The sequence below is a fragment of the Olea europaea genome, unplaced genomic scaffold (assembly GCF_002742605.1).
Source record: "Olea europaea var. sylvestris unplaced genomic scaffold, O_europaea_v1 scaffold903, whole genome shotgun sequence".
NCBI classification, from domain to species: Eukaryota; Viridiplantae; Streptophyta; class Magnoliopsida; order Lamiales; family Oleaceae; genus Olea; species Olea europaea.
The window spans coordinates 81623-106956 of NW_019267504.1; the positions used below are offsets into that span (position 1 = coordinate 81623).

Below are 25334 nucleotides of genomic sequence, written 5' to 3' on the forward strand. Positions count from 1 at the left end.
TTTTTTTTGAGAAAAAAATAATAATTTTAACAATTTGATGATGGGACGTGGTGATAAATAGGCATGACAGAGTAATTACATGGAAGATCAACTGCGATATGACTATTAATTAAGCAATTTTCATCAATTTGAGATATGGCAAGTAAACGGATTGTGAGATTTAATATTAAAAAATTGAAGTTCAGTGACTTAATTGAAATATCTTAAAGGTTAATGACTCAGTTGAGATTTCGGTCATAGTTCAGTAATTGCAGATGAAATCTAACCCTTTCATACACATTTTTATATTTGAAATATACTAGCTCCGCCTGTATATAATTACCCTAGTCCAACACCTTCTTCCCCCTTCTCTTACTAGAGTTTAGAGAGAGAAATCAAAATGATGAAGTTAAGGTCAAAGAGGTTCTCAAGAAGCAGCTCTAAGCTACGTCCTGGTGGCGCCACCCATGGCGACGGTGAAGGCTGCAAGTCGTGTGGAATGTTGACCAGTGAGATCAAGTGGGAACTTCGTCCTGGAGGCATGCTTGTTCAAAAGAGAGAATGTAAAGAAAGCGCAGGCGAAGGAGTCATCACAATTAGAATCTCTACTGTCTCACAATGGCATGATATATCGGTCCAAGCAACTTCAACATTTGGTAAGCAAACCGGAGAGCAAGATTTTAACTTTTTTATACTAAACATGACACTAATGTTTCATTATTCATCAATATGAACAAATTTGTTCTTTTTCCTTCTTATTCTTTATTTTCAGGAGAATTGAAGATGCTGTTATCATTATTAACAAATTTGGAACCCAAAGAGCAAAGGCTATTGTTCAAAGGCAAAGAGAGGGAGAACCATGAATATTTGCATATGGTTGGCGTTAGAGACAAAGACAAGGTTTTGCTGTTAGAAGATCCGGCTAACAAAGAACGAAAACTCAGAGTCATCCGCGATCACCTCATTGCATCATTAGTGTCTAGTCAACACTAATTAATCAAAGACCGTAGGGAGTTTCCGTTCTTACATTAACTGACTACGAAAATTTTAACTACTTATTTCACAAGATGTCGAATTGAACAAAACTAAATTGTACTATTTAGTTTTGTTTAAATGTGTGCATTACAACCTTCCGATGATCAACTTGACTTGCTAAGGAATTTCTCTCTCTCTCTCTCTCTCTCTCTCTCTCTCTCTCTCTCTCTCTCTTTAATGTTTGGTACTAAACCCTTGACCGGTAGGGCATATATAAAAAATGTAAGCTGATGCTGTCCAAGTCATTTTGATTGGATTGTTATGTTTATAAATTGTTGATTCCATCTTCTTTTCATTAAAAATATATTTCTTTATTATTATGCTTTTATCGTACATATAAATAAATTCAGGCGTGCAAAATATAATCAAATAAAGATGGATAGAAAGGATTGAGAGTGCTTCAAAAGTTTCCAATAAAGTTGTGGGATAAAATAATCATTAATCATATTATGGAGGCTATAATGGGCGAGGCCTGCTACAAAACCCGGGTTTAAATCTCAGGTTTAAATCCCTCGATCCTTGATCTTGAATTGCATGGGGCCTGAGGTGTTGCCAACACCTCGGCCTGTCAATAGAGCCTATTATTGACCCTGTTTGAATGGCAAAACTCATAATGGAAATAAAAAATTAAAGTACTTTTCAGTTTTCAATTAAAGTGGTTGATTCTTGAATCCTTTTGAACGCGCATGATGCTTCTATATAAGAACCAAATGGGACCACAGATTTTCTCTGTTTACAAAAGTGCAACCAGAAAGAGTGGATCGAACCATTTAAGACTGAAAAGTTTTTGAAACATAAATTAATAATCAATATTGTCAAAATCAGTTGTATTTGATCCATGAATTAATATAAGATTAAAGCTCAGTTGTATTTGATCGTCATTTTCATTATTTTGTTATATTAATATCTCGCAGTCAACATTTTTTTTTTATTTTGTGCTCAAATGTACATTCAATTTTGTTTTATCGCAATGAGAATTGATCAAAAAAATGAACAGACCCCTTTGCCATTGCATTATAATTATGTATGCCAAACTTCGCTTATAATTTGTATTTCTTGTTGAATTTTGTTATTTTCCTCTTCAAACCTTCGGGTTTAATTGTCTGTATTAAATTATTCATGATTATATTAAAATTCTCTATAGGAAGGATCAAGTAATACCTATGATGATTTTTCTTCAATAGGGCCCTGTATTTAAAGTTGGCATATAGCTCCCAAAATATCACGGCCGGCCCTGCCATTCTTTGGAATATTGATAAACATTTAGCCCTTGTTTAAGCCCCATTCTTTGGGAAAAAAAAATACATTCTTAAACAGTATTTTGACATCATTTTAATTACATATTTTTCAATAAAATAATATTACACGCAAATTCAAAACAAATTCTTATTTTTTAACTACATATTTCACATCAATACACTATTAAAAATGCATTTTTATTACAAAAATGGGGCTCAAACCAGGGCTTAATATCATCAAATTGGGTATGTTTACTACATGCTGATTTATGATTTTTCCAATCGAACCATGTAAGACAACCTAGTTTCCATGTCAAAATCAGATCGGACCATCACGGTCATCAAGCACCAAACCAAAATCCAATCTAGTTATAATAAAAATAAAAAAAATATAGAAATCGTTAAAATACTTACTAAACCGTTCATTTCATGCACAAAGCTGGCTGGTTCACCTCTAATTTTTGGTTTCAATTGTGCTATATATGCATCACAATTTATAGACTTGTTTACCAACAAATGACGTGACGAAATACCAACCAAAAAAAATAAATAAAAATATTCTCTAAATTTTTTTTAGTCCTTAGCCCACATTACGTAAGCACAACTGTGTGGCTAATTCAATTAATTGGCTACCTCATCAATCTACAAAAAAATCTATTAATCATAATGTAAAACAAGCATTTTTCCTATTTTTTATCATTGGTTCAATCCCGATCCAACCCTTTTCCAGTTAGGCAGTGATCAGTTGATCAGGTTGACCGTTAACAGTTAACACCCCCATTATCCCCTAGAAGTAGCCATTAACTTCCTCACGACCCATTTTCCCGTGCTCGTGTAGTAACTAATTCTATAACCGCAAATTGTACTGCACTATATGTATTTAGCAAAGTGATTAAATTCTTAATTCTATATACAAATTAAAAGCAACTTGAAAAAGAATTTGAAGAAACTATAATGGTGTCTCATTTCAATATCCGAGTCATGCTTCTGTTTACCATTTGTTCTTCTGTTACACTCATTCATGTCTATTGCTTCGAGTTCCAAGTCGGTGATAGAGCTGGTTGGATCGTTCCTCCGACGAATCACACTAAATTCTACAACGATTGGGCTTCTGAAAAGCGGTTCAAGATCGGTGACATTATTCGTAAGTCCAAATACTCTACTAACTCCTTTTCTTCATTCAGTTATCGGCCGAGCACTTTTATTTGTGTTGGATCAAGTTTTCGTTCGTAAGTTTCATTTTTCTTGATAAATTTGTGTTGGATCAAGGTTTCAATTACAGAAAGGATTCAGTGATGGAAGTTAGTGAAACGGAGTACAAGAACTGCAACACAACACGCCCTACTTTCTTTTCAAATACTGGGGACACCATATTCACCCTTGATCGCCATGGATTTTTCTACTTTATAAGTGGATCTTTTGGACATTGCCAGAGAGGCCAGAAAATTATCATAAGAGTTGTTGAGCAAGATCAGGTTAAAAATGCAACTTCTTCTGCCTCGAGAAATCCGACAATTTTATCTTATAAATTCTTTGTAATAGTTTTTGTTTTTCTTTGTCTTGCTTGAAATTTCTTACCTAGGATTAATTTCCCATTGATAGTTTGTGTTATCTAATGTTGGTTTTTTGATTTTTTTGAGGGGTCTTGATTTCATGATCTATGATCAAGTTATTGGATTTTTTCATTTTTGTTTCAAGTTCGACATGTACATTCGATTGATTGCATTGTATAATAATAGTGCAGCCTTGATCGAGGTTAGCACCGTGAAGATCAACGTAGCCAACGACTGTTTTCCACAACATTAATAATGGGTTAACAAACATGGATGACTAACTTTCTTAATTTGAGTATTTTATAGTTTTTGCAATTAGAGTAGAAGGATTTAACAGGATAATTTGCTTAATTTATTCTAGACTCATATATTAAAAAGTTAATCATCATTTCCCCAAAATGCATTTAGGGAAAACTGAGAGATCTGAAGAACTAGGTAACATATACCTTAGTAGAAAAGTAATTAATAAAATGCAACTGCCTTTCAGGCTTTCACTTCCCTTGATTCGACCGGCCAACTTAACTCTGTCTCCATCAAATGCCTTGTTTCCCAATTCGTAGCTTCAATACATGCACAAACATTTTAGAAACAGCAAAGCCACTTTCTCTGCATCAAAGTAGCAGAATTCATCACCAAACTGTATAAAAATCTTCGTTTCTCAAGTTAGTATGTTGCACTAAACATCGCCAAATAAGACTATGGCTTAAGTTACTCAATTGGTTAATAAATTGTTGCCGGAGTAGCAAGTTGGTACTCAACCTTTTTGTTATAGTTGCATAATAAGTCCTCAGTATTGAAAGTAATCATGTGACCCTCATAACTCTACGAAGCTAGAATAGTTTCACAACTTGAGCAGGTGCTATTTCCATGAGGGCCACATAACGGTTTCTGAGAGATATAGATGCTTTTTGCCATTGGGACTAATTGTAAAAATATAATGAAATGTTCAGGATTAACTTGCTTATTTTTAAAAGTTTGGAGACCAACTTGCTATTCTAGCAATAGGTTGAGGACCAATGCATCAATTTCCCCCAAGACTAAAGAACAGTCTCCCATTCTCTTGTGTTCAGTTGAGCAGGCCAAACACGTAGCTGAGGGTTAAGTAAAATAGGTACCTTTTCAGAATACTCGTAAGATTCGCTTGGTTGAGATACAGTCTGTGATGGTGCAGCAGATGCAGCAGTTCCTGTGGCTTTCTTTTCATCTCTAGCCTTGGCAAATATGACTGTAAATCCATCAGCAGAGGCAGGATTATTTACATCCCACTCCCCAAATTTCGGCAATGGCCGACCTTTCTCATGCTGCAGATAAATATTTTAGTTAACAAAATAAAATTACCAAATGAAACTACATCTTAATATAATACATGTGGCTGCGACTATCCTCTTACTTTATATGGCAATAATGTTGGTAGAGGCATGTCACTTCAGGTAGCATTTCTCATAAAGATTTCTAACAATTTAATCACAATTCTGACTAATATTTGTAGATATAATAGTTCTCTAACATTATGAAATTTTTTGCATAGAAATTGTATACGAAATATAAGGTAGCATTTGATTGTAAGCATGAAATTTGCATAGAAATCAAATAAGTTTTAGGTAATTCAAATTATTAATTAAATGTATTTAATTGGTTTAATTTTTAACCTAGAATATAATATACTTGTCCATATTTTATTGGTGGATAGATGAGAGAGAGATACTAAAAAATTGCCTGGAAAATAAAAATTCATCATTACCCAAAGAAAATTTTTTCCTTGTTTTTAAGAAAAATAAGGTTACGTGACAAACTTTTGGAAAAAAAATTTCAATGAAGAAAAAAATATCAATCAAATACCTCAAAAGCAAGTTGGGTGGAAAAAAAAAAAAAAAGAAGAAGACATTTTTCATGGAAAATAGATGGTCATTTCGAATATGTTTAATATCATGTTTATAAGTTCATTGGCTATGATCTTGGTTGGATAGTGAAAATAATACGTTTCGTGAAGCATTATTGTGGAGGTTGTAAGAATACAAAAGGATGGAGAATTGCACTTTTGTAACGTACGTATTTTAACCATTATTCAGATAGATCAAGGCCTAGTTCAAGTGGTAGAAGTGAAATCTTACAAGGTGATCCGAGTTTGAGCCTCGTTTAGGGGAGAGTGAAACTAAGAAAAACCAATAATTCTACATACTATACATTTTCTATATAATACATCTACACCACCTCACTTTTTCTTAGAATACACTACATTATTATTCATATTCTTCCATCCTTGATGATTACATATGTTTCATAATATTTCTTCAGTCACTTATTCACCAAACCAGTGTGTTCTCATTGTAGAGCTTTCAGCTACACAAAACCTACGGTCGGATTATATCATGGGAGAGACAAGCCATGAGTCTTGCATCGATTTCTTGAATAACTTAACACAAGATCCACATGCTTCAGCCAAATTCATTGTGTATGTTTATCAACCATATTTTATTAATTTTACATAATTGCAATTTTTCAGCAACAGATAACATAATGGGGAAAAAAAGGTCCATCTTAAGCATCAAAACAATAAACTAATCAACGATAATTTAACTCTAAAGAGAGGTCATGAATTCCTGAGATTATTTCTCAATTATTCCCACTAATTCTTCAAGCTAATAATACATAAAGGCAAAAAGTAAATCGTTGAAGTTTCAGAAAGTTTGATGAATTGCAAATTTACTCGTATTTAAACAGACCAAAATAACAGAGAAAGCAGCAGATTGTACATAACCAGTAAACTTGTATACTGCTCATGTACCCAGATATGATAGAATGAAATTTAATTTACAGCTAAATAATCCATATATTGGACTTTAAAAATCATATAATCCAGTTAATTTTGATCAGAATTCCAAATATTCCGGAGTTGTTAATTAGGTGTTTTCGAATAAAATAACTATAAAAATTTTCATCCGAAATCCAAATCTCTATCTCTAACTTTTAAATTTGTGCTCAAAGGATGCAGGGTTTGGGTAATATTCTGGATGCATAAATAGCTTAATTTATTATTAAAATTCCTCTAATATAAATTCCAACAATGAATTCATTCTAAGCAAATCATTTCATAATCAAACAGCAATTACAATTTACATTCAATAATTACATAATGAAACGAAATCGAATTGCTATATAAGGAAACAAATAAATTCGATCATCTGCAAATAAATTAAAAATAACAATAAAAGAGATATGAAAAAACTTACAGACGCCATTCTCAGATAAATTCGATCATCTGCAAATAAATTAAAAATAACAATAAAAGAGATATGAAAAAACTTACAGACGCCATTCTCAGATTACAGGTCTGGCGCTGTGATGAATGAGAGAAATGAATAGTTTAGAGAATGGGGGAGAGACGGAGGGGCAATCAGTATTCAGAGCGGAAGTTTAGGAGGGACAGGAGTATGCTATGAATAGATTGTGACAAAAAAATTTATATTAGATTGACATAATTTGTCTCATCTGTGGCACTAAGTTCTTTCTTAATGCACTTTAAATTCTTGAGTAAAACTTGTGTTGTTTTCACTGAGATAATTTTCACAAATTAAGTGATTATTTTGAAAGAATATATTTTGAAATAATAGTTGATAGAGAATATGTGGTAAAAAAATGAGGAAGAGTTTTGGATTTACGTATAATATTATTTTATTGAAAAATGTGTTTTAATTGATATCAAATTACTATTTATAAATGTATTTTTTTGATATATATAATTAATGTCTTTTTAATTGATTGCGTTCATCTAACATGATGAATCCTCTTTTACTTACACGTTGCCCTTGTTTGAACCACATTATTTTCATAAAAATATATTTTTAAATAGTGTATTGATAAAAATTTTGTGATTAAAAAATAAAGAAAAAATTTGAATTTGCGTGTAATATTATTTTATTAAAAATGTGTGGTTGAAATGATGTCAAAATACTATTTAAGAATGTATTTTTTTCCAAATAATGTGGATCAAATAGGGTCATTATAAAGTATATACTCCATCCGTCCCAATTATATAGATTTGTTTGTTTTTCATACGAATTAAAAAATCTTCTTTAATGTCATTAGAAAATTAATTTTTGCCAAAATCTTTCATAGTTTACCCCTATTTAATTTTCAGTATGTATGTAGTAAATTATTGTTAGAATTAGTAAAGAATGTGAATGATTTAATATTAAGAAAAATAAATGAGAGTTGTTCCATGTTTCCAAAAAGTGGGGAATGTGTTTATTTGGTGATTTCAAGAAGTTGGCATATAAAGTGGGAAAAAATTGAACCATAATATATTGATAAATGAACAAAACAAAATATTTTAAATTATGAAACTAGTCAATATATTTGAGACAAGAGAAAAATGAAACCCGGCTTATATAATTGGGACGGGGAAGTATTAACAAGGGAGAATGATATAATATCGTTAACCAATATTGCACAAAATAATAGACAATAAGTAAGAGAGTGTCCTTAATTGACATTATGAAGGATTTTAATTTAGGTATTAATTGAGATCCCAATTGTGATTTTAATGAAATTAAATGAGATTTTTTAAAATTTTGATATCCTCAATAACTAGTGGATTTTTATTAAGATTTTATTGATAAAAGGATTTTAAAAAGTTTAGATGAATTTCAAACTTAAAAATAAATATAACTATTTTTTTTTAAATTTCACCATATTTGATGAGATTATTATGAAATTTGTGGAAATCTATTCAAATTCATGACATTTATTAGGATTTATAATATTTTAAAATTCATCAAAATCTTAGTTGAAGACGTCTCGTAAAACTAGCATAACGCCTTTCGTTTGGTATGGTTTTTCTTAGCTTGGAGCTATTAAAATACAATCATATTTAACTCCTCTATATCATGTTGTACCTATCCAATTCTTGTTCAAGTTGAAATGAAACAATTAGTTAGTGTGCTTAGCGATGGCCCCATCTCGAATAAACTGTTGAATCCGGAGGGATTGTAATTAATTAGATTAATGACACAATATGAAGTAATAAATATTACAACAAGAAATAAGATTAAAAGTAAAGAAAAATAAAGAGAGTTAATCGTAGAGGAACGATGTATTATAAACTGATAATATGGAGAGAATTACAATAGGACAGCAATAATAGTTTCTACTAAACTAATAGAGGAGCTTTATATTTATAAGACATGTATAAAAACCCTAGGAAAGTCCTAAAAGGTAAGAAATTCAGTTAAAACTATGTTATAATTGCATAAATGAAAAAATCCTTACATTTCCTTGCTTAACTTGAACACAAATTGATTTATTTCCAAGCCAAGTGAAATTATTCGATGAACGCATATGAATACATCAAATACAATTAATAAAATCAAAATTAAATAGGATATTATTGAAATAATCTAAATACAATTTAAATAAAATGGTCCTTTCATTCTCATCTCATGGGAATTTCAGTTTATTATTTTATTTCATATATCAATAAGTATTCATCCATCTAGCTAAAAAACTCATTTAACTTACAAATTTCCAGCATTTATTGGCAAATTTCTATAAAATATTTTACATAGACATGACGTAATGATATGATATCATAAAAAATTTAATTGGTGTGTCTCGGGATAATTGTCAATATTTTAAAATTAGAACATATCGAACAATATATCATTATTGAGTCGAATTAATTAATCAATATTTTAAAATTAGAACATATCGAACAATATATCATTATTGAGTCGAATTAATTAATCAATATTTTAAAATTAGAACATATCGAACAATATATCATTATTGAGTCGAATTAATTAATCAATATTTTAAAATTAGAACATATCGAACAATATATCATTATTGAGTCGAATTAATTAATCAATATTTTAAAATTAGAACATATCGAACAATATATCATTATTGAGTCGAATTAATTAATCAATATTTTAAAATTAGAACATATCGAACAATATATCATTATTGAGTCGAATTAATTAATCAATATTTTAAAATTAGAACATATCGAACAATATATCATTATTGAGTCGAATTAATTAATCAAAAAGGGAAAATTTTTGCACGGGGAATTCACAAAAGTAGCCAAAATTTAGCAGTGAAATTATGTTCAGTTTTGACAACTTTCGCAAGAATGGCCATTTTTTAGTCCAAAATGTCATTTATAGCCTTTTCCAAACATTTGTCCACTAATAATTTTTAAAGGTTGAACCCCAACCTTAAGGGTTTCCCACCGACCTTGTTCTAGACTATCGTGAGAGAGGTAAATCGCAGGTTATGTCTCCAAGGGTACGGGTGGAAGGCTGCTTGTACACTTGCACTTATCCAAGAGCAAAATCCATATTTCAGGATTCGAACCCTTGACGCGGCAGCCTCAAGCAAAGCTGGATTTCTCCACCCTCCCCTTTTACCACTTGGAGATGTGCCCTGAGGTCTTGTCCACTAATAATTTTTGAGATTAGAAGAAGAGCATTCTTTGTGGTAGTGTAAAATTGATCTAATTATGAATTAGATCTCCAAAGTTTTCGAAAATCTCTCTAATAGAAAGATGCAAAGAAAATGCAAATTGCATTTTTTGGCAAATACAATTTTTTTTTTTTTTTTTTTTTAATCCACGAGACAAAAAGGGGATTTATATCTTCCCATTGAAGCAGAATTTTGATTTAAATCCCTGATGATGCAAATGAAATTGCAAAAGTGATTTTGAAAATATCAATTTGCACTCAATTTTACATTATCATTAAAGATGTTCTAAGAGAAGCAATCTACAAATTCATGCTTTTACCCAGACGTGCCATTATCAACAAGAAAATTCTCGTAACATAAATGGTAAAATAACTTTCATTTCCTCCATATTTGTGCAACTTCGAAACTATTCTTGATATATCCGTAAGAATTTTTAATTAAAGATGGACTTGTATGTGTGAATAATTGTGTGTTAAATTATAGGCTATCGAATTCGGTTGAGCCCGATTAAAGTGATCTAATAAGGTTTCGATTTTGGGCCTTAATGTATCCAATTAAAGTATGGGTTTACATATGTGTAGAGACCGGATCCAAATCCTAATTCTATGATGGGCCGAGTTAGGTCAAAGGGCATCCCTATATAAATAGGTTATGGTCCCCAGATCACACGCAACGTATTATTCATTCTCTACTGCATCCCATCACAGAGAGGAAAAGGAGACTGCGTGTACATTTGGAAGATCATACCGCGAAATTCATATTGCATTAATCATGTCTGATTCAGGTATGCTTCCGCTTTGATTCTTATATTTCTCGATGATTTAACATGAAAGATCCAGTAATTTAAAGCATTAAATTATTCAACAAGTGGTATCAGAGCCTCTTCATGTTGAATCATTGAGAATCAAAGGTTTTAGTTTGGTTCTTAAAATATATTTTGAAATTTTCAAATTTAACAATTTTTTGGTTATATATTTTGTTAAATTTGAAAATTTTGGCGGTATAATTCTTGTTATTTTCGAAATTTCGGATTATGGATTTTATGGATTTTTGAATTTAAATTTCAGTAAAGATTCAGAAAATATTTTAAAAAAAAAAAATTCCAGCAGCAGCCCGCAACAAGCGCTGTTGCCAACAGCGAGCGGTGCTGCTGCACACGCAGCAGCGCCGGTTCATTAAAAAAAATTTGGGACGGGGGCCTCCTCTATAAATTAGATAAGTTGAGGCCTCTGGTTGCAATTAGGGTTAGGGTTATAAAATTAAGGTTTCAGTTCCTAACCTTTCAGTTATATTGAGATTTGGACCTTTAAGTTTCGAATTTAATAATTCAGTCCCTAAGGTTTTAAAATTAATTAATTCGGGTCATTAAAGTTCTGAATTTATAATTAAAGCCCTCAAAATTTAATTATTAATTCAAATTGGCCCCCTAAGTTCATAATTAATTCAAATTGACCCCTAAAGTTTCAAATTTTTAAAATTTGATCCCTAAAGTTTTGAATTGGTCAATTTTGGCCCCTAAAGTTTTAAAATTTGTTTTAATTGATCCTCTAAAGTATTGAATTAATTAATTATGGTCCTTAAAGTTTCAAGTTTATTAATTTCAACACCTAAAGTTTGAAATTAATTAATTTTGCCCCCTTAAAGTTTTGAATTATTAATCCTAAGGCCCCTAAAGTTTAAAACTAATCAAAATATGCAAAATTGGTGATTCTCTTTCTCAAATTTTTCCTGCCTCAAAATCTCTGGAGCCTTCTATACGGTCGCATGGTTCAAAAACCATGCGACCGCATAGTTCAAAAGTTTTTTCCCCCCGGATAACTTTTAGTAATTTGGCCATAACTTTCCCTCTGATATCCGATTGATGTTATTCAAATTGCGTTGAAAAACTAACTTAAAGGGATATAACTTTTCTTCAGATGTCATCTTCCAATTCGATCGTTTGATATGTCAAAAATGAGTCCCAATATGAGGCTGAAAATCGGTGCGTAACTTTTTTAATTAGGAATAGATGTGTCATCATACTTTAATGATATTTCACCCATTTGACTTATTTTCTCATCCACTTGACCTCTAACACTTTTGAATCTTCATCATAAAGGTTAGAGAAAGGTTTAGAATATTTGCACTTTAGTCCCCCGAACTTTCATTTTCTTTCACTTTGGTCATTTTTCACTCTTTTCTCCCAAATTTCGCATTTTTTACCAAAATGCAACATGAATCAAAACCTAAGTATAATGAGTACATTTTGGTATCAAATAATCACACGAATGCAATAATTAAAAGGAAAAAATATTATATTTTACACTCTTATCAGTCCTCCGGTGACGTTGCGATGGGAATACAGTTTCTGCTTTAGAACCTGTTTGCTCATGAGACTTTTTGTCATGCATAACCGCTCCAGTTTCAATCACAAAGTAGCCTTGTTTTCTCCTTCAAGACATCATGCAGAATATTGTTGGATAAATGAAGATGGATCTGCGATAAAGCCTTCTGATCCCTCCGTTATTTCTCTTCCATTCAGCTGGCATCTTCTCAAAATCCAGCAACGCATCGTCCAAATTCAATTGCGCCAGAATAGCCATCATTTTTACTTGCCACAAAGAAAACCTTGTATTGCGATCTAGCAGTGGAATGTCATACTTCATGGTAGTTATCTCTGAAAAAACCTCAACCAATCTACAAAAGAAGAATCAAGCTTTGATACCACTTGTTGGACCCGAAAGGATTGCAATGAATGAAATTAATGACACAATATGAAGTGATAAAGATCACAACAAGAAACAAGATTAAAAGTAAAGAAGAACAAAGAGAGTTAATCGCAGAGGAACGATATATATTAACTGACAATATGGAGAGAAATTACAGGCATAACAATAATGCTTAAACATAACTGATAGAGGACCCCTGTATTTGTAGGCTACGTTCCAAACCTTAGAAGAGTCCTGAAAGGTAAGAAAATCTGTTAAAATTAGGTTACGATTACATATAAAACTTCTACCAAGAAAGAATTTCCTTTTCTTATTCAACTTGAATACAATTTTCCTTTCCAAGTAAAAATCAAATACGCAATCTCTCAAAGCATATTTGAGTCATAAATTCTAACATAAACATCTATCCACAAGGACGAGACTTGATTATCGATGTCAAATGACATCCATCTCATTGATCATGTTCACTAGATTTCTTATTATTGTTTGCTCTGGTGCTAGTATCCAAACGAGTACATGCAAGAATGCTACTATGAGTAGGAGAAGGAGGAGCCAAATCAAAAGAATCACCGGGATATATTTTTATGATAAGGCTTCCAATATGAAAATGAGGAAATTATACCTATCCTTGATTCTTATCTTTACATTTCAATAATCAATGTTTAAGTTTATTACTTCACAAATCAGGTTATATTAGTTTTTTAACATTAAATATTAAATATAATATTATTAATTAATAACTAATTTCAAAACATAAGTATAATGAGTGCATTTTGGTATCAAATAATCAAGCGAATGCAATAATTAAGAGGGAAAAATATTATATTTTACACTCTTATCAGTCTTCTAGTGACGTTGCAATGGGAATACAGATTCTGCATTAGAATTAGTTTGCTCATGAGACTTATAGTCATGCATAATTACTCCAGTTTTAACCATAAAACAACCTTTTTTTCTCCTTCAAGACATCATGCAAAATATTGTTGGATAAATAAAGATAGATCTGCGCTAAAGCCTTCTAGTCCCTCCGTTGTTTTCGCTTCCATTGTCCAATCAGCTGACATCTTCTCAAAATCCGGCAGCGCATCGTCCAAATCCACTGAATAGCTCTCATTTTTACTTGCCACAAAAAAAAATATTGTGTTGCGATCTAGCAGTGGAATGTCATACTTCATGGTAGTTATCTCTGAAAAAACCTTAACCAATCCACAAAAGAAGAATCAAGCTCTGATACCACTTGTTGGACCCGGAAGGATTGTAATGAATGAAACTAATGACACAATATGAAGTAATAAAGATCACAATAAGAAACAAAATTAAAAGTAAAGAAGAACAAAGAGAGTTAATCACAGAGGAAAGATATATATTAACTGACAATATGGAGAGAAATTACATACATAGTAATAATGCTTAAACATAACGGACAAGGACCGTTGTATTTATAGGCTACGTTCTAAACCCTGGAAGAGTCCTAGAAGGTAAGAAAATCTGTTAAAATTAGGTTACAATTGAATATAGAACTTTGACCAAGAGAGAATTTCCTTTTTTTATTCAACTTGAATACAATCTTCCTATCCAAGTAAAAATCAAATGCGCAATCTCACAAGATTTCTAACCATATTTGAGTCATAAAATCTAACATAAACATTTATCCACAAGGACAAGACTTGATTATCGATGTCAAATGACATCCATCTCGTTGATCATATTCACTAGATTTCTTATTATTGTTTGTTCTGGTACTAGTATCCACACGAGTAAATGCAAGAATGCTACTATGAGTAGGAGAATGAGGAGCCAAACCAAGAGAATCGCGGGGATATATTTTTATGATAAGGTTCCAATATAAAAATGAGGAAATTATACCTATCCCTGATTCTTATCTTTATATTTCAATAATCAATGTTTAAGTTTATTATTTCACAAATCAAGTTATATTAATTTTTTTAACATTAAATATTAAATATAATATTGTTAATTAATAACTAATTAAATATATTACTTACCAACATTATCATCAATAATGGGAGATAAAAATTGTTTAGAGTTTTCAAACTTACTTCTTCTACCACATCCTTTGAGAGATATGCTTGACACTCTTGTTCAACCGATTGTATCACCTATGCTAAGAAAGTAGAGAATTGAAGCTTTCATCTATAGTGGAAGTGCTGAATTTGTTCTCCTCATTTCATAATGTCATAAATTATTTTACAGTCCAAGTTTTTATTAAAACCTAAATCCATACAAAACCAACTGTAAAATGATGGCAACAATGAGTATAGATTGGGGATCTTATTCGAATAATGAATATGAGGCTGAAAAAAAGGAAAGAAAAAAAGAAAAACACTGGGGATAAAGGGGAAAAAAACTAAATCTCAGAAAAAAGCTCGTTTAAAAAATCTCAAAAGAGCCAGTTTTGGGGAAAAATAAATTTCCAAGAATGTAAATTCATTATTAATTTTTTATTTAATACAATATTTATGTAAATTTGAGTTAGTGAGTAAATTGTGTTCGAAGTTTTTTGGGTGCTTCTGATTTTCATTATGTTAATCAAATTTTCTTCGAATCGTTGTTCGATTATTACATGATTATGACCTGACTTTGTATCATGAACTCATTTTTTGTTGTGAATGATTGTTCTTCGATTATTTTGTAACTTGACTTTTGTTTATGACCCGATTGCTCTTCTATTCTTCGATAATTATGACCTAATTTTCTATTACTACCATGTTTGATTGTGACCTAAATATTGTAACTGTTGTATAAGTAGATATGTTAAATGGTAACATTTTCACAGAATGTTATTGTCAGTGAAGATAGTTCTTCAACAACCTCTATACGAAAAATTGATTGTTCTTCAATTAATCATATATTGTGACATATTTCCATGCTGTATACCGATTTTCTACGACTGTGACCTAGTTATTCTTCAAAATAGCAAAAAATGCGACAAAAATTGTGTTTACTAATCTTATCTCGAAATCGAATGATGCGTGACATTTAAACATCGACATCTTAGGCAAGCTGCAAAGAAGGAGAACAAGGCAGTTGAACGACTTCAACATGTAAATCATGATTTTTTTTGTCGTCAGTGTTTACATGGTTGATCAAATGTTAGATTGTGACTGTGTATGTTGTTGAATATTAATTCGATATGTTCATGAATCATTTAATGTTTAGTATTCTACTTCACTTTGATTATTTTGATCTTGTAAATCATTTTATATTCAGTTTTGCGACATTTTTTTGTTGATTGTTGTAGTATTTCTTCAAAATGAATTATGTAATGTCTAATTATGTGACCTCTTGTATAGATGTATATTCGACAAGTCACATACTTTTAAATGTATATATACTAGGTCTCAGACTTGATTATTCACACACAAGGTCATTGTGTGATATAAAAAGTTACATTTTTCACAAAATCATAGGTAAAATCCATATAAAACTTGAGGTCACAATATAATTACATTACAAGTTACAGTTTACGCAGTTAATATATCACACACAGGTTAAGAACATATTATAATTTTACAAAATAATAGGTAAAAATTGCATTACACCTTTAGCCCTTATCAATAACATGAAAGGGCAGAGCCGCACAAAATTTATAGGTCACATAAAGTTTCAGTATTTGATAGAATATGTCACAGTCATTTAAGCCCCTGTTTGGCCCCCATTACGTGGAAAAATTAATGGGTGGAATAGTATTTTTTTGAAAAATGAGTGGTTGAAAAAGAAGGAAAAATTTTCGATTTACGTGTAATATTATTTTATAAAAGATTGTGTGGTTGAAAATAGGAGAGAAAAAAATGAAATGTAATGTAATGAAAATTAATGGGGCTCAAACATGGGCTAAATATATAGATTCCAGTAACAAGATTACAGGCCATAATCACATTTGGGATAACATGTGACATTTCACAAGAATATAAGTCACAATCGCATTATCCAATAGGTTTCAATAATATAAAGATACAATTATTAATAAAAAATGAATAGAACAAAAAATTTGTTGGCTTGTGACATTTAAAGTTAGGAGAAGAATGAATAAGAAATTGATATCAAATAAATTCACCAAAAATTGGACAGAATGCCAAATTGACATCATATACCAAATACACTCTAATAAAGAATCAAATTATTAGTCTTGATCAAATAAATCCATTATGCTATTGATCCAACAATTCACTTATTTTCACAATATATGAAATTGGTAAACTATTTACCAAACACAAGTTCGAAGTAAAGAAACTATGCAATAACCGTCTACTAAAACTAGTACACAACATGATTTACTTTCTAATGAGTTATATGTTTATTTGATTTCTCTTTTCCTTGTTCTAGGTTTAGGGATGTCAGTTGTTGCACATTTTTCGGTTGTGATCGTATACACCAAATCTTCCACATCTCATAATCTATTTTTGTGCACATGTTGACTTCTTCCTCTTCACGATAGGCCTTCCATCACTTTTCTTTTAATTAGGTGCTAATACAATCCTGTCTTAAAAAGGTAATGGTGTAACACCCCAAATCTAGGAAACCTAAAATTCAAAGTATTATCATTTGAATTTTTATCTCTTAGAATCATAAATGCGAAAAACAATTAATTTCTCTTTGACGTAATAAATATCAATAACTTCAATTATGAAAATAATTTTTATTTATTAAAATACAAGACAAATAAATTAACTTAAAATGTTAAATTTGTTTTCACAACAAATTTCAATATCAAAATGTGATAATACCGAGTCTTTCTTACCACCAGTCGTCATCATGTATAATCTTGCTTTCATCACTTGAAAAGGAGGAAGGATAATGTGGAATGAGTTAACGCCCAGTCAGCAGATCTTATACATATGATGAATGCTTATGATATGTATATCCATTATTTTAAGATATGTATAACTTTTCTTAATATGTATCCAATTTTCTTTCATTTCTTTAAAAATTTTAAAATTAATGTCGTAAGCCCATTTAGTGTATCACTTAGCCAATCAAAATACAATGGGCAATTATTATTTAGAACTTGATTCATTCTAATATTAGTATCACAAAACTATTAACATCAACATTGAATAATCAACATGTGCTAGTCCTTGCCAAATTGGTAATATGAGTCAACTTAAATTTCTCTTAAGGAAAGGTTGTATGTTTGAATTCCGGGAACGCGATAGAAATTCATGAGGGATAAAATCCTGGGGATGCAATAAAAATCCATGAAGAATAAGATGGACTTAGACGCTTCCCAAGTGGAGAATATGTAAGTTAATGAATTAGACACAAAAGTTGAATCGTTCCAAAAAAATGCATATTTTTTTGTAATGACTCGCCTTTATGCCTACACTTACGTACTATCCGTTTTGAAGAGTCAGAACCTATTTTACCCCTCATGAATTTCTATTAAGTCCCCATGATTTGAATCCATAAAGTTTTCTTTAAGAGAAACTTAAGTTGAATTCGGGTTGCTCAATTGTTACCAAAATTTAACTTAAACATCTCTTAAGAGAAATGTCATAGGTTTGAATTTTGGGGACGCAATAAAAATTCGTGATGAATATGATAGGGTTTAAATTTTTTCAGAGTGGACAATACATAAGTTAACTGTTTGAGTAGAGAAGTTGGATCGTTACAAATGAATTAGGCAGACGATCTATCACTTTGTAACTAAAATAATTAATAACAAAATTGAACAAGAAAATGTTATCACAACAACAAAATAAAGTCACATTAAGGTATATATTCAAATGACATTGATAACACATCAACAATACGCAATTCGTGACTTTTGACATGTATAGTTTAAGATAAAAATGAATAAGAAATTGAGGTCATAATCACTTCACCAAAATTTGAAAATCATGCAAGCATTAAATAGTAGATTCACCCCCATATCATCCCAAGTCAAACTCGGGAGTCCACCCCAAGTCCAATCCGTCAAGTCTATCTAATTTCAAGCATGCTCCTAAATTAATGTGTAATAATAATCGAATACAATACTTTAAAAGAACATGCCACGTAAGTTATGTTGAGCTATGACTTCTATGCTATTACCAAGCAATCGACAACATATGAATATTTATATACTATCACCCAATCTCCAGTAACAAGAGAGAATGTTAGGTTAATTAAAAAATCATCATCCATTGAAGTTCTTTTATTTATTTATATTTATTTATTTATTATTATTATTATTTTTTTGGTGCTCACACAACGGTGGAAATCGTAGGTTATAAACAATCAACCCATCTTACAGGTAGAGCTAAAGCGGGCAACTTCATGATTAACTTTATTTTTACTTATTTTTAACCGTGTGCCCAACACACAAGATAACGCCATTTCCGTTTAGCGTCTCTCTCTCTCTCTCTCTACGAGCTTCAAACACCAATGGCAACTGGTTTGCTCCGGCGAGCGATAACTAAAGTTCCGGCGTCGGTGCCGGCTGCAAGAATAATCCTGATCCGAGCCTACGCATCGGAAGCTCAGGCCCAACTGGTGGAGCCGAAGGCGAAGTCTACCAGTGACCCTAAGACCTTCCAAATCTACCGGTGGAACCCGGACAGCCCGCAGAAGCCCGAACTGCAGAATTTCGATATTGACCTCAAGGAGTGCGGGCCTATGGTTCTCGATGCCCTAATCAAGATCAAGAACGAGATCGACCCAACCCTGACCTTCCGTCGCTCCTGCCGTGAGGGAATCTGTGGTTCCTGCGCTATGAACATTGACGGTAGAAATGGGCTTGCTTGTTTGACCAAGATCCCATCTGGGCCGTCCACTATGATTACCCCCTTGCCACACATGTTTGTGATCAAGGATCTTGTTGTGGATATGACCAATTTTTACAACCAGTATAAATCGATTGAACCGTGGCTGAAGAGGAAGAATCCACCGGAGACGCCAGGAAAGGAGATTTTGCAGAGCAAGGCGGACAGAAAGAAGCTTGATGGAATGTATGAGTGCATTTTGTGTGCCTGCTGTAGCACGTCCTGTCCCAGCTACTGGTGGAATCCCGAGTCTTATCTCGGGCCAGCCGCGCTTCTCCATGCCAATCGGTAACTCTTTTCTTCATGTACCTATAACGAGTTACTAATGTTGTCTAATTTTTGTAAGTTGAAAGTTGAAATTCTGTGAATATATGTTGAAAAACTTTATGGTGAACCTGACGGCTGACATGAAGGGAGTTCAGACGCATTAGGTTACATGCCAAAGATATTTAGGATAAATATAAATTTCTGCTCCTAGATGTATTGAAACAATGGATAGCAATGAAAGAATGGAGTTGCGGTCAATGAATAATTATTTAGTTCCCTTGCTGCATTTCCAAAACCAAGTTTTGCTAGAAACTATAATGATAAAGTACTTTGGCGAACAGTCGTAAGAGAGGCCTTTTTTCTGGAAGCCAATTGACGAATTGGGTAAAATATAACTTGGTTGAATTTAACTCAGTCCATTTAAAATTTGCATGTAGAAAATATACCATGCTGAAGACTTGTTAACATTTAAACCTTGTTGAAGTTTATAGTTGGAATATTTTCTTTTTGATGTGTATTAAACTATAGTCTATGTTTACTGGAGAATTTGAAAAGAAAAAAATGTATATGGATATTGGTATTAATATACCTCTGAACTAGAAAAATTGGGTAAAAGAAAAGACGTCTTTCTATTAGTTGTGTTAGACTGGTTTGAGAATTAGACGGTTGAACCTACAAACATCATTCTTGCTCCTCGAACTTAGAACCTTTGATCTTTTTGCAATAGAGTAAAATAAAAAAATGTATGGACACAAAGTGGATAATTGCTGTTCAGCTAAGCCCTTTTGGGTTGTCAAGCTGGAGATTAGAGGTCTGTGTTTTCTCTTTTGATTTTTATCCATGTTAGCGAAACATTTGTGTTATTTTGATATTTCAGTTTTAACTTTTAGTGTCCAACTTAAAAACATGTGCATGTCATCCTTTAGAAATGGACACGAGTCTATGGCACCTTACGAAGACTATGAGGAAGAGTATATTGCAGCATCTATAATTTGTGAATCAAAAACTATTAGAACTACTATTTACTAATTAGTTGACATGATATCTGCATAATTTTTAAATTAACATACATTTTTTACTTTAAAATTCTTTAATCGGGCCATTTTTTAATTTAAATTCTAGGAAAAATTGCAGCAAAGATCCCAAACCTTTCAATTTGCTGCAAACTACACCTTAACCTTTTATTTTAGCGGCCGCAACCACAAACCTTTCACTTTGACTGCAGCCGGAGTCCATTGGACAGAATTCATCCATTAATATGTTATTTTTAACTTTTGTATAAATAAAATTTTTTAAAAACGTAAAATTAAAGTCAAATGAAAAGTTTTTTTTTTTAAAAATAATAATAAGCCAAAGTCGAATTAAAAACTTTTTAAAAAAGAGAAAAAATAAAAAAACTAATAAAGTGCGCCCTTGGAAGACGAAAGAGATGAAGGAAAAAATTCAACGGTTCAAGAATTGGAAAAAAAAAAAAAAGCGCCTAAACGAGAAGTGAGGTGTTTTGCTCGAGCTTCAAGCCTAGGCGCCACCTAGATGAGATTTTTAGAACACTGCCTGCAACAAAGCAAGGACTAATTTATTGAATCAAAAGATCTTCCCTGACCTTTGAGGAAAAGTCACATAATTCTTCTTGCGTGAATTCATCATTTTCATCATCATGATAAAGATTTTGAATCCTCATGTTTGTTTCCATAAATTCATTCATTATTGTAGAAGTCATCTGAAATATCTTTTGAAGATATTGATATTTCTTCTTAATCTGATGAGAGGGCTACATGATTATTCTTAGATATCATCATAAGAAGGGATTTTTTCAAATTTTTTGGGGTTTCACCCTTTAAGCTTGATTCAGCAATTTTATTGACATTTTCAAGTGCTAAATCAACATTTTCTTCTTGCTCACTTTCAGCAAGCTGTTGGTACATTTTGATATAATCCATAATGTTTTTAACTAATAGTTCATGTTCATATTTATTCCACCAAGAGGTAGAAAATCATTTTAGTAACTGAGGGGTTTTACCCGACATGAGGCAGAATTCCTATTTTCATATCCAAGGAATGAAATACTCTGCAAACATGATCAATCAAATTTTATTTTGAGTAAGATTTTTATCCTTTATCAAAGATGACAACTTTAAAAAGTTCATAGAAGATTTTTCTTCAGTAACAATATCCAATATCCATAGCAGGACAAAATTTTTTGCACCAAACAAGAAACCAAGTTAGCAGTTTGTTTTAAACGACACCTCGTCCATGTGTGTTTCATCTCAAGTTATTGAACCTTGAATAATTTGTAGAACATGTTGATATAATCCCAATAAGTAAGACTTAATTGTTATATCTTCTTTTATAGGATCCCTTTTTATCAAGAGTTTGGACCTGAATATTTATGGATCTAATTTTGTTAGGATTTAATTGTCAATTCTTTTAAGTTCCATATTTTTGAAATATGGACTTTTGAAAATGATAATGGACGACTTGATTCATAATTACTCATATGATTGTGTACCAATTCAATCTGCAAAAGTTTTTCAAGCACTTTTCCACACAAAATTGAAGAGATTTCTTGTACTCTTTTTTGATGAAAAATATTTTCTTTAAAATTTTTGAAAACCAATGTGGATGTAACATGTATCCAAATTTAAATCTTCTTTTTCTAGGTAAAACATATTTTCAATAAATTTTTTATTTTTATTTATTTATTTTTTTTTTCCCTCTATGTAAGGAATTATTTCGTTAGATTGGGTTTTACCTGGCAAGACATCTTTTAAAGATGAGTTTGGAGAATTTTGACATGCGCACCCAAGAACGAGCAACAAACATTGTGTTTTTATTTACTCTAATTCACTCTATCTTTCTCCCTCTAAATTTGTGTGTAACCATGGCAGAGATTAAATGTGACTCTATTTCTCATTTTTGGAGGAACGCATATTTTTATGTTTATTTTTACGAAACAATAACTGGGATCTAGTTAGACATCTTCTAGCAGGCTAGTGCATGCTTGGCAAAAGTAGAAAACTGTTATAAAATGAATAATTATGTTGTGGACTGTTAAGACATATTTAAAATATCTCTGCTATAATGAGTATGGGTAGGCATCTACTTTTGACTCAAAATGATCTTATGTAGTTGTTTACGTGTCTGCATGATCGGGCAGAAATTCTATCTAATATTATCTTGAGGTAATATCCTATGTTTTTAGCATTCTTCTCGCTGTGATCTTGTTAGTCATCTGAAATTGACTGGGTCTACTCTCGGTTGAGCTCTGGCTGTTTCATTCAACAGATGATCTCATATCAAGCAAGCAAGATATTGAAGTGTGAATTAATTGAAGAGGAGACAGGAACTGACTTGTACAGTTGCAAGTTCATTACAACATACTTTAGAACTTGAAAATCTACAGACCATGTGCTTACTTCCAATAAGTGATGCTGTGTCTATGAGTTGTAGAAATTGAACTTCCATTTTGTGATTGTAACCTCATTTGGCATCCTAATCTAATAGATAATTTGAATGCCTCTTTCAAGGTCCATTGTTATCCAACTCCCATCTTCCTTCCAAACTACTGTAGCTAACTACTGAAATAACCACAACTTATATCTCTGGTCATATGCTTGTGCAACTTCTGTTATCCCCTTCATTGTGGTTCCTCGGCCCTGCTAGCTGTTTGCTTGCTTGAACTGTACACATTCAAAGAGGGGTAAGCTAAAGATGCAAGCCATGCAATTTTGTATGACGAATTTGTACTTGTTAGTAAGGCAGGCTGGAACTCACTGAATAGTTTTTGATTAATCGTTTATACTTGGTTTTTGGGTATAATTTGTGTTTAAATGCGTGAAACTTAATATTGCCCGACATTTACCTCTTGAGTGTGGATTGACCTAATATTAGGCATTCGATACATGTATTAGGTGCTTTAATATTTCGATATATATAAAGGATTGGGGGGGGGGGGGGGGGGCTGTGAGAGGCTCAGGACCACCCATAAAATCTTCTTCTGCATAGTGAAATCCTGCAGTTGAGTGAATTTCACTCTGACATTGAGGGTAAAGCTTGTTTGTGGTTTTCTATTTTCTTTTCCTTTATTGTTCTCCTAAATGGGGATTAGGATTGAATCTATAAATGTCGGTAATATTATATTGTGTATGCTGCAAATCTTTGCAATTTGCTAAAGAATACAAGCCATCCAAGTATGTAGAATAGTCCTTATTCATAGTAGAGTGTAAGGTAGGTTGGGGTATAGTAGGATTGACTAGAACTTTTCAAATAGCTTTTAAACAATCGTTCATACTTGGTATTTTGGTATAATTTGTGTTTGAATTTGTGGAGCCTGTATTACTGCATTTATCCTAGAGCCCGGATGAATCTAATATTAAGCATTTGGTACATGTATTAGTTCAATCTAGTTTTCTGTGATGCTAGATATCACCTGTATAATATTCTACATGGTGAGGACCTGTAGTAGAGAATTAATGTAGCTCTCACATTGATGATGAACTCTCTTTGTGGTTTGCTTATTTTCTTTCTTTTATCGTTCTACTAAAAGGGGAATTGGACTGAATCCATGAAGTCGGTAATATTTATAGTATAGCTGCAATTCATTTGCAATTTTCCACTATTGACATCAAATCTTTTGGCTGATCAATGCAGATGGATCATGGACAGTCGTGATGAATACACGAAGGAGCGCTTAGAGGCTGTAAACGATGAGTTTAAACTCTATCGATGCCATACTATTTTGAATTGTGCTAAAGCTTGCCCGAAGGGACTGAATCCCGGAATGCAAATTCAGAACATCAAGAAACTTGAGCGTACGAGTTAATAAGTTCCTCAGAATTATGAAAACAGCCACTGCTTTAGGGAGGAATTGTTATTCAGGACAGATTGAATATGTTTTGTGAGGGAAAATAATGTAGTCCATTGTAAGTTTTGGAAACTTTGTCTAATCCTATTTTTGTGCCTCAAGAAAAAGTCTTCTTTTAATAATAAATGTTAACTGAGCTCTTTATTGTTCTATTTTTCAATAGACGGCTTTGTTTATATATTATCATGCTATATTTTCGATTATACGTATAATTGGTAACATTTACTTGCTCTCACGTTTAATTGCTTATCGAAATAGTGGATTATCTAAAGGAAAAACACGCTAGTTACCTACTTTTAGTCTTCGACAAGCCTCGCCCGGCCTAAAGTCATCCATTGAACTGAATGAATGCATTTACAGTTACCAAATGGTTAGCAATAAATGCTCCTATTAATACAAAACTAAAAATTTTCAGTTTCACTTATAGTATATATGTCCCCACCAATAATTGTTAAAATATA

At 31.9% G+C, this 25334-nt stretch overlaps 4 protein-coding genes across 5 annotated transcripts; 3 read left to right on the top strand and 1 right to left on the bottom strand.

The window, feature by feature from the left end:
- Positions 1-332: 332 nt before the first annotated feature.
- On the top strand, positions 333-1301 carry LOC111392215 (BAG family molecular chaperone regulator 2-like). Its single transcript, XM_023017500.1, has 2 exons — positions 333-635; positions 752-1301. The coding sequence occupies exons 1-2, from the start codon at positions 380-382 to the stop codon at positions 970-972; spliced, it is 477 nt and encodes a 158-aa protein (XP_022873268.1). The 5' UTR covers positions 333-379; the 3' UTR covers positions 973-1301.
- Positions 1302-3174: 1873 nt separating this feature from the next.
- Positions 3175-3908, top strand: LOC111392219 (early nodulin-like protein 1). The gene is made up of 2 exons (XM_023017509.1): positions 3175-3396; positions 3522-3908. The coding sequence occupies exons 1-2, from the start codon at positions 3207-3209 to the stop codon at positions 3818-3820; spliced, it is 489 nt and encodes a 162-aa protein (XP_022873277.1). The 5' UTR covers positions 3175-3206; the 3' UTR covers positions 3821-3908.
- A 177-nt stretch (positions 3909-4085) lies between these two features.
- On the bottom strand, positions 4086-7239 carry LOC111392221 (RPM1-interacting protein 4-like). 2 transcript variants are annotated; one of them, XM_023017510.1, is made up of 3 exons: positions 7113-7239; positions 4921-5106; positions 4086-4442 (listed from the first exon to the last, which is right to left on the bottom strand). In XM_023017510.1, the coding sequence occupies exons 1-3, from the start codon at positions 7119-7121 to the stop codon at positions 4368-4370; spliced, it is 270 nt and encodes an 89-aa protein (XP_022873278.1). In that variant the 5' UTR covers positions 7122-7239; the 3' UTR covers positions 4086-4367. The 2 variants fall into 2 exon arrangements, 1 of the variants encoding a protein (XP_022873278.1); XR_002702227.1 differs by having other exon boundaries at positions 4135-4411.
- A 12001-nt stretch (positions 7240-19240) lies between these two features.
- On the top strand, positions 19241-25033 carry LOC111392214 (succinate dehydrogenase [ubiquinone] iron-sulfur subunit 2, mitochondrial-like). Its single transcript, XM_023017499.1, has 2 exons — positions 19241-20030; positions 24660-25033. Exons 1-2 carry the CDS (start codon positions 19366-19368, stop codon positions 24829-24831), a joined length of 837 nt encoding a protein of 278 aa, XP_022873267.1. The 5' UTR covers positions 19241-19365; the 3' UTR covers positions 24832-25033.
- Positions 25034-25334: the final 301 nt, after the last annotated feature.